The 15,171-nt window shown below is 36.6% G+C and overlaps 1 protein-coding gene across 3 annotated transcripts in view; it reads left to right on the top strand.

Annotated features, from left to right (window-relative positions):
- Positions 1–15,171, top strand: part of ARHGAP24 (Rho GTPase activating protein 24) — a 780,792-nt gene that overhangs the window by 501,768 nt on the left and 263,853 nt on the right. For all 3 annotated transcript variants that reach the window (XM_060147878.1, XM_060147877.1, XM_060147879.1), the window contains exon 3: positions 6,973–7,060. In XM_060147878.1, the coding sequence (XP_060003861.1) occupies positions 6,973–7,060 (88 nt within the window). The remainder of the gene's footprint in view (positions 1–6,972; positions 7,061–15,171) is intronic.

Here is a 15,171-nt window from a genome sequence, read left to right as displayed (position 1 = left end):
AATGTTCATTTAGAAGGACCCCATCAGAGAAGAAATTCAAGAACTTCTTCTGTTCCGTCCAGAGGGGGAGTTCACATGGGGCAAGGGATCCTTGTGTCTGAAAAGAAAGATTTAAAAGCTTTTAAATAAATTACATCAAAACACTGCACATATTTTTTTTCTATCACAATTATTGCTATCCTGTTAGCCTCCTAGGGTCTGAACATATGTAATAATGTTATGCAAATGCTGTTTTAAAATTAGAGTGAACCCAGAATGACAATGCTTCTCAAGTTCTTAATTTGCAGTTTAGAATATAAAGCATCAAGATGAGACATCTGTATAGAGAATTTATTTCTATTTATTCAGTACTTATAAAACAGTTATGCTATTATGTTTATCATTGTTAATTTAAATAATAGTTTGGAAACATTAACACTGCTTAGGTCAGTGTTCCCCAAGCAGTTTGCACTGCAGAATTATTTTGGTAGATCCTAAATTTGAACCAATTTGCAAGTCTCCCCTTCTCGTAATTCCTTAGAAGCACCCCAGAAATCAGTAAAACTATTTCGGGGGCTAAGAAGAAACTCAATATTTATAAACATTCTTCAAACTGCTTTAAGTAACAGTAATTGATTAGAAATAAGAACATGAATTGGGTTAATAATTAATACAAATAAGTATTTGGAATCTACTGTGCCAGTCTCTTTGCTAGGTGCTTCCTAAGCTTTATTTCCCTTACGTATAAAATGAGAGTCATGACACAGAGTCACGAGGCAAATTAATGATACTGTATAAGTAGAATACACATTTGCTTAGCAAAGTAATATATGGTCAAGAAATGTTAGCAATCATCATTATCAATATCATTTTGCTTTGCTGTTTGTTATTATGATTGCTAGTTAGAGGTTTATTTGTTTTAATCTAGTCTTATGGACATGATAGACTGACTTCAAATTTTCTAATTAGTTTACTTCCCTGTTCACTCAACTAGATGATAATACTAGCAGATGTATTTTGAACCTTTACTAGAATCATCCTATTATTTGGGGATTAGCAAAAAATGGACCCAAAATATCTTGCAGACTTCTGGAATATAAGAAAGACTTAAAATATTAAAAACCAACTAAAAATACCATGTACCCAGCATTTTTCTACAAACTACACATATATTAGTTCACAGTTATAAAGTAGGTTGTATTTTTATCCCATTTTAAGGATGAACATGAAGAATAGAAAGGATAAATATCTTGCCTGGAGTCACTTGGCTAATCGGTGGGAGAGTGGGTATCTGAACCTAGGCAGTTTGACTCCAGAATAAATTTACTTAACCACTGACTTCATTGTCATTTGTAGATTGGGATATGGCTGGAGCACTTGTGGATACAATTTTATGTCCTTTAAAAGCATACAGTAACCTGTTTCCTTTTCATAACAGGGGCTTATCTGTAATAGGTTGGGTTTTTGGGTGTTTTTTTTCCAATTTTCTGCCTACCCTGAGTGATTCTCAGATCCAGGAGTACAAGGACATTATTGGACTTTCTAACCATTACATTCTCTGTGCCTAAGACAGGGCCTGGCACATGCTAGGTGTTATTTAATAACTATTTGTTGAATGAATTAATGAAGTTACTTGATACAAAGAAGAAAATCACACTGATCTACGCTATTAAAACCTAATCTATTTTACTCTACTAAACATTGTTGAGTAATATTTATTTCACCTTGATATCATTTTCAAACCTCTGTCTAGTCACATTAAAAATACACATATATTATCAAGCTGAGACTTTGCCTTGTTCCTTGTGATGCTCATGATCATTGTTCATGCTGGAAAAAAAATCTCATTATTGTGCTTATGAAACTAATGAAGCTACTGCATATGCATACATTTTTCCAATCCAAATCCCAGAGAATAATATCACCATGCTTACTTTCAACAGCATCTAGTCTTACCCCAATATCTTGTGGTTTTGGCTCAATGATCTGATATTAACTAGAGATGAGCTGCTTTTCTAATAGCAATTTTAGCTGAAAGCAAAATACTAGTATGGTTCTGAATTATGTTTCTTTTGCCAACTCTTAGTTTTCAACTATAAAAAAAAAGAATTTAGCATATTATTCCATTTTGAAGTTTTAAAGATGCTTTATGAAAGGGATATTCCCTATAGGGGAGAAAAATAAGTGTAATTCCATTCTGAATATGCTGATTAACTATTGCCATATAATTATTGCCATATGTAGTGAACTGTCAAAAAGAGTACATCCCCTTTCTTGTACTTGAGCCTCTTCTCTCTGATCATCCAAAATTTGCAGTGAGGTATATTGAACATCATGGGTTAATATGCCCTTTCTTAAAAAACTCAAGAATATTTGCACCCTGGATATTTTGTCACTAAAGATCCACAGCAAGAAATTGATGGCTCTACCTCAAAAGGTGTAATTGAAGAGTGTGTGGTAAAGAAATTATTTACAATTTGTTGGAAAGGTTACTGGAAACCAAAAGGATAGTGAAAAAGCTCTGGGGCTAAAAAGAGGGAGGAACCCATTACGACTCTGGTCTACTGGCACCTGCAGAAGCCTGAAGGTCTAGGAGTTGTGGACTAAGTCAATACAACTAGGGTCAAATTGCTGCCTAGCATGGAGGGAGAGTTATCTTGGCTTGACTCTGGTGGCTTCTGACTTCCTGCTGTGGCCTTGAAACCAACCTGAAGCCAGAGGTCAAGAGAGCCTGGTTTATGCAATTTGTAGAGGTTAGTCTCCTAGGGTACAGAATAGAGTGATGGGTTGATAGAAGATCTGGAGGGCAAATAAGGAATACCCAGCATAGCTACTAACAAAAAATTAAAGAATTGAGTTTGGGCTCAAGAGCATGGGTCTCATGGAGCTTGACTCTTCCTAATTTCCCATTTCTAACAAGAGGCATCAACTTTCTTTCAGATATACAGAAGAGAAAAACTGAAGTCATCTTGACTCTTCCTTCTTCATTCCCTGAGTTAAAGATATGACCAGTTTCTTTCATATTTCCTCAAAATAGATCTCTAATAATTCATCTCTAATGCAAATTTATGCCATTTCTACTGCTGACACCTTTATGTCTTGACTTTGCTCTCTTATGTCAAATTAATTGCTTTGTGGTAACAAACTTCTAAGAGGTGGTATTTTTAAATCTCCTGCTTTGCTCAAGAACCTACTCTGGTTCTCAGCTGTCATGGACATCAAGTGCAACGTCCTCTGCCTAGTGTTCGACTTCCCACAGCATGTCCTCAACATCACCAAGAAGCCTTACTTCCTAACTATTCCTCCACATGAATCTTCTCCTTAGTCTAACGTGCTCTGCACATATGGTTCTAATTACTGTTTTGCTGATACTACGTCCTCCATTTGGGAAGATTACCCCTAGCTCGCTAAACCTTAAAACCTTAACCTCCTTTAAAAACCATTTTCTTCATATTATCTTTCGAACTAATCAGACTGCCCTTATGGCACTCTCTTCTTAAACTTTTACTTTATATATATATATATTTTTTCAACCTACTTTGACACTCACTTGTTCAATAGTTATATACTGTTATTCTTCTATTGAGAGTAGAGTTTATTTCTTTCAAATACCTCACATCACCTGAGATAGTTCTAGAAATATTATCTGACATATGGTAGTGTCTCAATACATTATGTTTTAATCAGATGAGGTACTTGAATTGTATTTGTTTATTAGTTGTTTGTTTGGTTAGTTAGTTTACGGCAACTCTGGAAGAATTAACCAAACCCACACAAACAGTGCATACTTTTTGACTACTAATTTCTCTTGTAGGTATTTGTCCTAAAGAATAAGTTAAGGAGAAGCTCAAAGGTTTAACTTCACGGATGTTCATGGAAATGTTATATGTAATAACAGTTACAAAAAATCATAAACACTTTACAATAATAAAGGATGTGATAGTATGCATATTCAAGGAAGTAATGTACTATGCTATTCAGCTTTTTAAAATGATGTAGATTATTAAACTGACATAATAACAATATATGACTTAAGTTTTGAAGCAGATAATAAATATTTTGACTACTATTTTTGTAAAAATTACTGTATATGTTAATACACACTTTTACATAAATACATACCAATATGGATAGGTGCATATGGTGTTAATATTGGTTATCTATGGTGGTGGGTAAATTATAGATTTTTGTTTGTTTATGTGCATTTTCTGACAATATATACACTGCAAAATACTTAGAAGATAACTGTCACAATTAACACCCTTCTTTTAGTTATAGATATTAACTGCTTTGTTTCTATACAAGGTGATCAAGTTAGTTGTTTCAATTAAATGACTTTATTTTACTTACTGAATGACTTAATGAACTAACCACAGAAAAGGTTTGGCAATTGCAGTATATCCTGCCCTAAACATTGCCTCCTGATAAGTAAACTATTATTTTTACATCACAATTTGTTTGGAAAACTGTCAAAATATAAATATAATGTCAAATTTGAAAATGAAAATGATAATTTCAGCCAGAAGTAGCTATTTCTCATCTACAAAAAAGACAACAAAGGATAGCATTACTCTGCCTTTTAATTATCAAGTGAAGTTGATTGGGATTTCATAGAGGGGAATAGTTTATGTAGAAGAGTGGCTTGAATTCAACTTATAGGACATATGTACAGTTTAAGATCCTAAATAGAGCCTGAAGACAGAATTAAATATGTCATACGTGTATACATACAAACATACATGCATGCAGAAATGAATGTTGTATCTATCTAGAAGGTTAGATGGTATGTTCTAAAACTGAGCTAAATCACACATTTAATTATTTCACAAAAGCACTTCAGGAAGTAAACGAGTAATTGAAACAACTGATTTTATTACTCTATATAAACCTCTCTATAAATGGTCTTAATTATAATGAATATTTTCAAAGTCTTAGTAATCTTTTAAATTATTTAAAAAATACCAGTAAGTAGAATGGAATCCATAGGCAAGAGGACACTAGATATGATAAGTAGGAAATTTTACTTCCTGGAGGAGGAAAACAAAGGCAGTACCTCCAACACCTCACCTTGTAAGGTGCAGACAGATGGGGAGGTACCCTTCTAACCTCTAATTCCTTAGGTTTTAGTTAGGGAGTGCTATGCTTTATCACTCTAAGCCCAGAAGGAGGGACAAATATAATGACGATAATATTCTCTGCCAAACCAGGCAGAATGAAAGTTGTGTAAAATATTATTTGAGCTAAATATTGCTTAAAGCTGGGAAAATGGACAATATAATATAGTGGATAAGAGTATAGGCTTTTGAATCCAGCGTGCTTGATTTTGAATACTGGGTTTACTGTACTAACAGTACGCATTCACTCAGCAATACCCTTTTTTAAACGTTAACCTTATGCCAGGTGAAGTGCTAGGCTTTGGCAGTAGCTTAGGGTAAAAAACACGCATTATGGGTTTCCCTGGTGGTGCAGTGGTTGCGAGTCCGCCTGCCGATGCAGGGGACACGGGTTCGTGCCCCGGTCCGGGAAGATCCCACATGCTGCGGAGCGGCTGGGCCCGTGAGCCATGGCCGCTGAGCCTGTGCGTCCGGAGCCTGTGCTCTGCAACGGGAGAGACCACAACAATGAGAGGCCCGCGTACCGCAAAAAAAAGAAAACAACAACAACAAAAAAAAAAACCACGCATTATATTTGCTCTTTTATAGTTTAATGATAGAGATAAACATTAATTAAATAATCTTACAAATAACATAATTGCATACACTAGTAAATCACTCTAAGGAAAATTCAGGAAGCTATGCAAGTATATTTTAGATGTAGTCAATCTGAAAAATTGGTATAAAACAACCAGAGAAAGAATGTAGTTCTAAGGTAAATGAGAGCATGATGCCATTTATAGAAGGGCAATTGACTAGATCATAGGAAGCATTGAAAGTGTAAGAGTGGAAAAATTAGTTTAAAGGTGTAGGTGGAGCCAGACCTCCCAGAGCTTTATTCTAAGACAAAGGAAAGCCATTGGAGATTTTCAAGCAGGAAAGTTGCAAGATCAAATTTCTGTTTCTAAAGATCACTCTGACCACCTTAAGGAAAAAGAATGGATTAAAAGATGTTCCAGTATTGAGGGGAATTTAATGAATGGGTATTTGAAACATTCCAGATAAGGAGACAACAGTCTCTTGGACTAGGGCTTGGTGGTGGTAAAGTTACAGTAGAATAAAAATAATGACTGCTACGTTTCTGGCTTTTGCAGCTGATTGCAAGATGGTGCTGAGTTAGGGAATACATAAATAGGACCTGAATTAATTGCATTTTAATTTGACTAAGTTTAGTTTAAGATGCTTTTGAGATATCCAAATGGAAACGTCAAATAAGCTCAAATAATGGAAATAATGTCAAATAATGGAAATAGATTCAGTGTAGACAACTCTTTGCTAGGGAAGGAAAAAAAATGAAATGAGAACTGGAGTGGGAGGTGGAGTCAAAGTAACTTTTTAAATAGGATCGACTTTTAAATATGTCTCTGTGCTGATGAAAATGATGCACTAAAGAGAAGAAAATCCAACAGAAAAGAGAGGGGATAATCAAGAGAAGGCTATGGCAGCATTGGCTAACTTATTGAGTGTCTCTGCCTTGGTTTTCACAGCTATAAAATGGGGGAAAATAATACCTACCTTATAAGATTATTCTAACAAGTAATATTATGTTGGTTGAATGCTCAGTAAAAATTTTCAGCACACAGAATACATTTAATAAATTGGTGCTTAAAATGAACTCAGCATCTAACACAGTGTTTTGTATATATTAGGTGCTCAACAAATATTTGTTAAATGTTGAATGAATATGATGCTGTTACATGATTTTGGACTAGATGGGAATATAAATGAGTCTGATGCATATTACTGTATCCTGGGTTACAGATGCACCTTGAATATTCACTGATGATGAAATTCAATATTTGCCATCTGATAATGATGTTTGGGACATTTGTGTTCACAGGGTACTATTTTTCTGCCTGGAAATAAAGTCCTTGAACATCCCTGCAATGAAGAGAGCCCAGGGAAATTCTTTTTTGAAGTAGTTCCAGGTAAGATAGTTTTCTGGTTTGATTCAACTATTGCCATTCCATGTTGGTAAAGGTGAAGACAGGTCAGACAGCCTCTATTTTTCTTGAGTCATGGCTAAGAACATTAATTTGACGAGGCAAGGGTAAATGTTGGTTAGTATTTACACAGATAATGATTCCAGGTTTGTACACTGGTACAAATGAACACATGTACACACATACATGTGTCCACATGACTATTGGATTTCCATTTGTCCATGAGACTCCAGAGCTGACCAGAAGTCATGACACAGCACTTGTTAGGGACTATTGGAGACAAAGGTAATTTTACAGTGCTCTTGTGGCATGAAATTTGACTAGGTGTTCCAGGTAGAATGCCTTGTCCAGCTGATTCACTGTCATATTTTCTTACAAAACTGCATCTTTTTTTTTTTTTTTTTTGCGGTACGCGGGCCCCTCACTGCCGTGGCCTCTCCCGTCACGGAGCACAGGCTCCGGACACGCAGGCTCAGCGGCCATGGCTCACGGGCCCAGCCGCTCTGCGGCATGTGGGATCCTCCCGGACCGCGGCACGAACCCGTGTCCCCTGCATCAGCAGGCGGACTCTCAACGACTGCGCCACCAGGGAAGCCCCAAAACTGCATCTTTAAGGAGCCTTTGTTATAAAAACAAAACAAAACAAAAACTCTCCTTAAATAACTGACCAAGGATTGCAGTTCTGTACCTCATCTTCATTCACAACCAACCACTTCCACATGTTTGGCTGGTAGCATTGAGAATGTCTCTGCCAAGTCATCAAATCCTGCAGTTACATTTCTTCAACATCTGTTCATTTTTTTTAGTCATCTGCATCCACCCCTCTCAGAATACCTGATCTCCACTTAAGTCTTTGACTCACCCAGCAACACTCTTTTCAAGGCTGTGATCTACTTCTTTGATCAGTTCATTAGCCCTTCTTTAATACTTGGTGTAAGAAAAAGGGAGTTAGGAACCTGGTTTTCATAGCTTTGGCTCTGACTGACCCAGTTAATGTGATATTAACATTGACTTAATCACAGCCTAGGGTGAGTGTGACTTTATTTGGGTGACTAATATGTAATGCATATCAATAATGCCAGTACAAAGGCAGTCAATAAAACATTTTCCCAAGATTTATTAATGCTAAGAATCTAAAATGTGAAAGCATATTTTTTCTCCTCAATGAAAACAGCTGTAGCTCTGGGTTCATCTGGCTCACAATGGAATTCATGACTAAATGTTAATTAATGCAGCTGAAGTGCAGAAAGCTTAGTCGGATGCATTGTGTTGTTTCCCCCCAGGGAGAACATATTGTAGGAAACCTGAATCCTGTTTGCTCTATTAAAATCTTTTTATACTTACTTCTTGGTGGAATACCCTATATGGAACCAAATTCCAGATGTTTCAAAGTCTTTGAAGTATCAGTAGAGGAAATTTCTTTCACTGTTTATTCTCAGACATTAGGCCTGTGGGCTTTGAAATGAGCATGGTATTAAACTGAAAGCTTTGATTGTGTATCTTCAATAACACTAAAGGTCCACTTTCCCATGCAAGTCTACTAAATGTGTAGAGATTTCACTCTTTGGGGAAGATGTTCTGATATACTGTAGGTAGATATTGTCAAGACTGTTCTCAGAAGAGCTGTGTCTTCAAGCCCATGAAATCACAAAACCTCCCCTCCAAGGTTGCAGTTCTTGGGTATGTGTTTCGAGTGCAATGCATATGATATAATGGCTTTTAATGAGCAAAGCTTAAGGGGTTTATGACTGTATGCTGTAGAATCTGAAGATTGTCATTCCAAAAAAAAATTTCTTTTTTTTCAAGTAAGTTCAGGTTGGCTGCAATAATTATGGAAATAAACATATCAATACTATGCCCATAGCTCATTTGAAAAGATGCTTTCTGAATCATTAATACAATATGTAGTAGCTTCTAAATTAGGTTTTATAATTCTGAATCATCTTATGGAGTGACAAGAGAACTGTGCCAAATGCTTCTTTAAAGAGAGAATTGGAAAAACACAATGGCTGCATTGAGAATCCAGTGTTTGAGCCATGAATCTTGGTCATCGGGGTTTTTGGTGTGTCCCTAACATTAGGATGGAATTTCCAAGCAAATGTTTCTGTATTTGTATGAGGATGTGAGGGTTGGTATCACATGATTTTAACCAATTTTTGCAAAATCAAGATTACTTAGGGCTTTTTGCACCAGAAACTCTGGTTGGAAAGGCTGGGGCAAGGCATCTGCATGTGGCACCCTGTGAGCAAGTGAAGCTAAACTAAGCACAAAGGAAAATAGGACTTTTCATTCCTGGCCCTGCTTCACCTGTATACATGGGTGAACCCGTGTTGTGCAGCAGAACTAGAAAGAAACACTCATCCTTCCAGAAGCACCAGCCATGTGGCTGACAGTGTCTTGGTGCTCTGGCCTGGTGTCAGGCCTTAGCCTCTGAAGTGGGAGAGCCAAGTTCAGGACATTGGACCACCAGAGATATCCCGGCCTCGTGTAATATCAATCAGCGAGACCTCTCACAGAGATCACCATCTCAACACTAAGACCCAGCTCCACCCAATGGCCAGCAAGCTCCAGTGCTGGATGCCCCATGCCAAACGACTAGCAAGACAGGAACACAACCCCACCCATTAGCAGAGAGGCTGCCTAAAATCATAATAAGTTCACAGACACCCCAACACACACCACACGAGGCAGCCCTGCCCACCATAAAGACAAGATCCAGCCCCACCCACCAGAACACAGGCACCAGTCCTCTCCACCAGGAAGCCTACACAACCCACTGAAACAACCTCATCCACTGGGGGCAGACACCAAACAACGGGAACTACAAACCTGCAGCCTGCGAAAAGGAGACCCCAAACACAGTAAGTAAACAAAATGAGAAGACAGAGAAATATGCAGCAGATGAAGGAGCGAGATAAAAACCCACCAGACCAAACACATGAAGAGGAAATAGGCAGTCTACCTGAAAAATAATTCAGAGTAATGATAGTAAAGATGATCCAACATCTTGGAAACAGAATGGAGAAAATACAAGAAATATTTAACAAGGACCTAGAAGAACTAAAGAGCAAACAAAAAATGATGAATAACCCAATAAATGAAATTAAAAATTCTCTGGAAGGAATCAATAGCAGAATAATTGAGGCAGAAAAACGGATAAGTGACCTGGAAGATAAAAGAGTAGAAATAACTACTGCAGAGCAGAATAAAGAAAAACGAATGAAAAGAATTGAGGACAGTCTCAGAGACTTCTGGAAGAACATTAAATGTACCAACATTCAAATTATAGGGGTCCCAGAAGAAGAAGAGAAAAAGAAAGGGTCTGAGAAAATATTTGAAGAGATTATAGTTCAAAACTTCCCTAACATGGGAAAGGAAATAGTCAACCAAGTCCAGGACGTGCAGAGAGTCCCATACAGAATAAATCCAAGGAGAAGAAAACTAGCAAACTATTAAATAAACTATGAAAAATTAAATACAAGAAAAAATATTAAAAGGGAAAAGCAACAAATAACATATAAGGGACTCCCCAGAAGGTTAACAGCTGATCGTTCAGCAGAAACTCTGCAAGACAGAAGGGAGTGGCAGAACATATTTAAGTGATGAAAGGCAAAAACCTACAACCAAGATTACTCTACCCAGCAAGGATCTCATTCAGATTCAATGGAGTAATTAAAAACCTTACAGACAAGCAAAAGCTAAGAGATTTCAGCACCACCAAACCAGCTTTACAACAAATGCTAAAGGAACTTCTCTAGTCAGGAAACACAAGAGAAGGAAAAGACCTACAAAAACAAACCCAAAACAATTGGAAAATGGGAATAGGAACATACATATTGATAATTAACTTAAATGTAAATGGATTAAATGCTCCAAACAAAAGACATAGACTGGCTGAATGAATACAAAAACAAGACCCATATATATGTTGTCAACAAGGACCAGCTTCAGACCTGGGGACACATACAGACTGAAAGTTAGGGGACCGAAAAAGAGATTCCATGCAAATGGAAATCAAAAGAAAGCTGGAGTAGCAATTCTCATATCAGACAAAATAGACTTAAAAATAAAGACTATTACAAGACACAGAGAAGGACACTACATAATGATCAAGGGATAGATCCAAAAAGAAGATATAACAATTGTAAATATTTATGCACTCAACATAGGAGCACCTCAATACATAAGGCAAATACTAACAGCCATATGAGGGGCAATCGACAATAACACATACATAGTAGGGGACTTTAACACCCCACTTTCACCAATGGACAGATCATCCAAGATGAAAATAAATAAGGAAACACAAGCTTTAAATGACACATTAGACAAAATGGACTTAATTGAATTCCATTCAAAAACAACAGAATATACTTGCTTCTCAAGTCCTCATGGAACATTCTCCAGGATAGATCATATCTTGGGTTACAAATCAAGGGTTGGTAAATTTAAGAAAATTGAAATCGTATCAAGTATCTTTTCCGACCACAATGCGACGAGACTAGATATCAATTACAGGAAAAAACTGTAAGAAATACAAACACATGGAGGCTAAACAATACACTACTATATAACCAAGAGATCATTGAAGAAATCAAAGAGGAAATCAAAAAACGCCTAGAAAAAAATGACAATGAAAACACGACGACCAGAAACCTATGTGATGCAGCAAAAGCAGTTCTAAGAGGGAAGTTTATAGCAATACAATCTTACCTTAAGAAACAAGAAACATCTCAAATAAACAACCTAACCTTACACCTAAAGCAATTAGAGAAAGAAGAACAAAAAAATCAAAAGTTAGCAAAAGGAAAGGAATCATAAAGATCAGATCAGAAATAAATGAAAAAGAAATGAAGGAAACAATAACAAAGATCAATAGAACTAAAGCTGGTTCTTTGAGAAGATAAACAAAATTGATTAACCATTAGCCAGACTCATCAAGAAAAAATGAGAGAAGACTCTAATCAACAGAATTAGAAATGAAAAAGGAGAAATAACAACTGACACTGCAGAAATACAAAGGATCATGAGAGATTACTACAAGTAACTCTATGCCAATAAAATAGACAATGTGGAAGAACGGACAAATTCTTAGAAAAGTACAACCTTCCAAGACAGAACCAGGAAGAAGGAGAAAATATAAACAACTAATCGTAAGCACTGAAATTGAAACTGTGATTAAAAATCATCCAACAAACAAAAGCCCAGGACAAGATGGCTTCACAGGCGAATTCTGTCAAACATTTAGAGAAGAGCTAACACCTATCATTCTCAAACTCATCCAAAATATAGCAGAGGGAGGAACACTCCCAAACTCATTCTACAAGGCCATCATCACCCTGATACCAAAACCAGACAAAGATGTCACAAAAAAAGAAAACTACAGGCCAGTATCACTGATGAACATAGATGCAAAAATCCTCAACAAAATACTAGCAAACAGAATCCAACAGCACATTAAAAGGATCATACACCATGATCAAGTGGGGTTTATTCCAGGAATTCAAGGATTCTTCAATATATGCAAATCAATCAATGTGATACACCATATTAACAAATTGAAAGAGAAAAACCATATGATCATCTCAATAGATGCAGAAAAAGCTTTTAACAAAATTCAACACCCATTTATGATAAAAACCTTCCAGAAAGTAGGAATAGAGGCAACCTACCTCAACATAATAAAGGACATATATGGCAAACCCACAGCCAACATCATTCTCGGTGGTGAAAAACTGAAACTATTTCCTCTAAGATCAGAAACAAGACAAGGTTATGCACTCTCACAGCTATTATTCAACATAGTTTTTGAAGTTTTAGCCATAGCAATCATAGAAGAAAAAGAAATAAAGGGTCCAAAAGGGAAAACAAGACATAAAACTTTCACTGTTTGCAGATGACATGATACTATACATAGAGAATCCTAAAGATGCTACCAGAAAACTAGTAGAGCTAATCAATGAATTTGGTAAAGTAGCAGGATACAAAATTAATGCACAGAAATCTCTTGCATTCCTATACACTAACAATGGAAAATCAGAAAGACAAATTAAGGATACACCCCCTTTTACCATTGCAACGAAAAGAATAAAATATCTAGGAATAAACCTACTTCAGGAGACAAAAGACCTGTATGCAGAAAACTATAAGACACTGATGAAAGAAATTAAAGATTATACAAACAGATGGAGAGATATACCATGGTCTTGGATTGGAGAAATCAACATTGTGAAAGTGACTATACTACCTAAAGCCATCTACAGATTCAACACAAACCTTATCAAACTACCAATGTCATTTTTCACAGAACTAGAACAAAAAATTTCACAATTTGTATGGAAACACAAAAGACCCCGAATAGCCAAAGCAATCTTGAGAAAGAAAAATGGAGCTTGGTGGGGAAGCAGGCTCCCCGACTTCAGAATATACTACAAAGCTACAGTAATCAAGACAGTATGGTACTGTCACAAAAATAGAAATAGATCAATGGAACAGGATAGAAAGCCCAGAGATAAACCCATGCACATATGGTCACCTCATCTTTGATAAAGGAGGCAAGAATATACAGTGGAGAAAAGACAGCCTCTTCAATAAGTGGTGCTGGGAAAACTGGACAGCTACATGTAAAAGAATGAAATTAGAACACTCCCTAACTCCATACACAAAAATAAACTCAAAATGGATTTAAGACCTAAATGTAAGACCAGACACTATACAACTCTTAGAGGAAAACATTGGCAAAACACTCTATGACATCAATCACAGCAAGATCCTTTTTGACCCACCTCCTAGAGAAATGGAAATACAAATAAAAATAAACAAATTGGGCCCAGTGAATCTTAAAATCTTTTGCATAGTAAAGGAAACCATAAACAAGACAAAAAGACAACCCTGAGAATGGGAGAAAATATTTGCAAACAAAGCAGCTGACAAACGATTAATCTAAAAATATACAGGTAGCACATGCAACTCAATATCAAAAAAAAAAAAAACCAAATCCAAAAATGGGCAGAAGACCTAAATAGACATTTCTCCAAAGAAGATATACAGATTACCAACAAACACATGAAAGGATGCTCAACATCACTAATCATTAGAGAAATGCAAATTAAAACTACAATGAGGTATCACCTCACACCAGTCAGAATGGCCATCATTAAAAAATCTACAAACAATAAATGTTGGAGAGGGTGTGGAGAAAAGGGAACCCTCCTGCACTGTTGGTGGGAATGTAAATTGATACAGCCACTATGGAAAACAGTATGGAGGTTCCTTAAAAAACTAAAAATAGAACTATCATACGACCCAGCAATCCCACTACTGAGCTCATACTCTGAGAAAACCATAATTCAAAAAGAATCATGTCCCACAATGTTCATTGCAGCACTATTTGCAATAGCCAGCACATGGAAGCAGCCCTCGTGTCCATCAACAGATGAATGGATAAAGGAGATGTGGCATATATATACAATGAAATATTACTCAGCAAGAAAAAGAAACGAAGTTGAGGTGTTCGTAGTGAGGTGGATGGACCTAGAGTCTGTCATACAGAATGAAGTAAGTCAGAAAGAGAAAAACAAATACCGTATGCTAACACATATATATGGAATCTTAAAAAAAAAATGGTTCTGACGAACCTAGGGGCAGGACAGGAATAAAGACACAGATGTAGAGAATGTACTTGAGGACATCAGGAAGTGGAAGGGGAAGCTGGGATGAAGTGAGAGAGTAGTGCTGACCTATATACACTACCAGATGTAAAATAGATAGCTAGTGGGAAGCAGTTCCATCTCACAGGGGGATCAGCTCAGTGCTTTGTGACCACCTAGAAGGGGTGAGATAGGCAGGGTGGGAGGGAGACGCAAAAGGGAGGGGGTATGTGGATATATGTATACATATAGCTGATTCACTTTGTTATATGGCAGAAACACAACATCGTAAAGCAGCTATACTCCTATAAAGATGTTAAAAAAAAAAGATTACTTAGGGATAGCATGACACTTGATTTATCTTTGCAAATGAGAATGACAAGATAATATTTTCTAATTATTCCAATTGTGTGATAGTTTGACATAGAGAATCTGGAAAATCCAAGA

This window comes from Lagenorhynchus albirostris, chromosome 4, assembly GCF_949774975.1.
Source record: "Lagenorhynchus albirostris chromosome 4, mLagAlb1.1, whole genome shotgun sequence".
Lineage (NCBI taxonomy): Eukaryota > Metazoa > Chordata > Mammalia > Artiodactyla > Delphinidae > Lagenorhynchus > Lagenorhynchus albirostris.
Note: the sequence above shows the minus strand (reverse complement) of the source record. Positions and strands in the feature narration are given on the sequence as shown.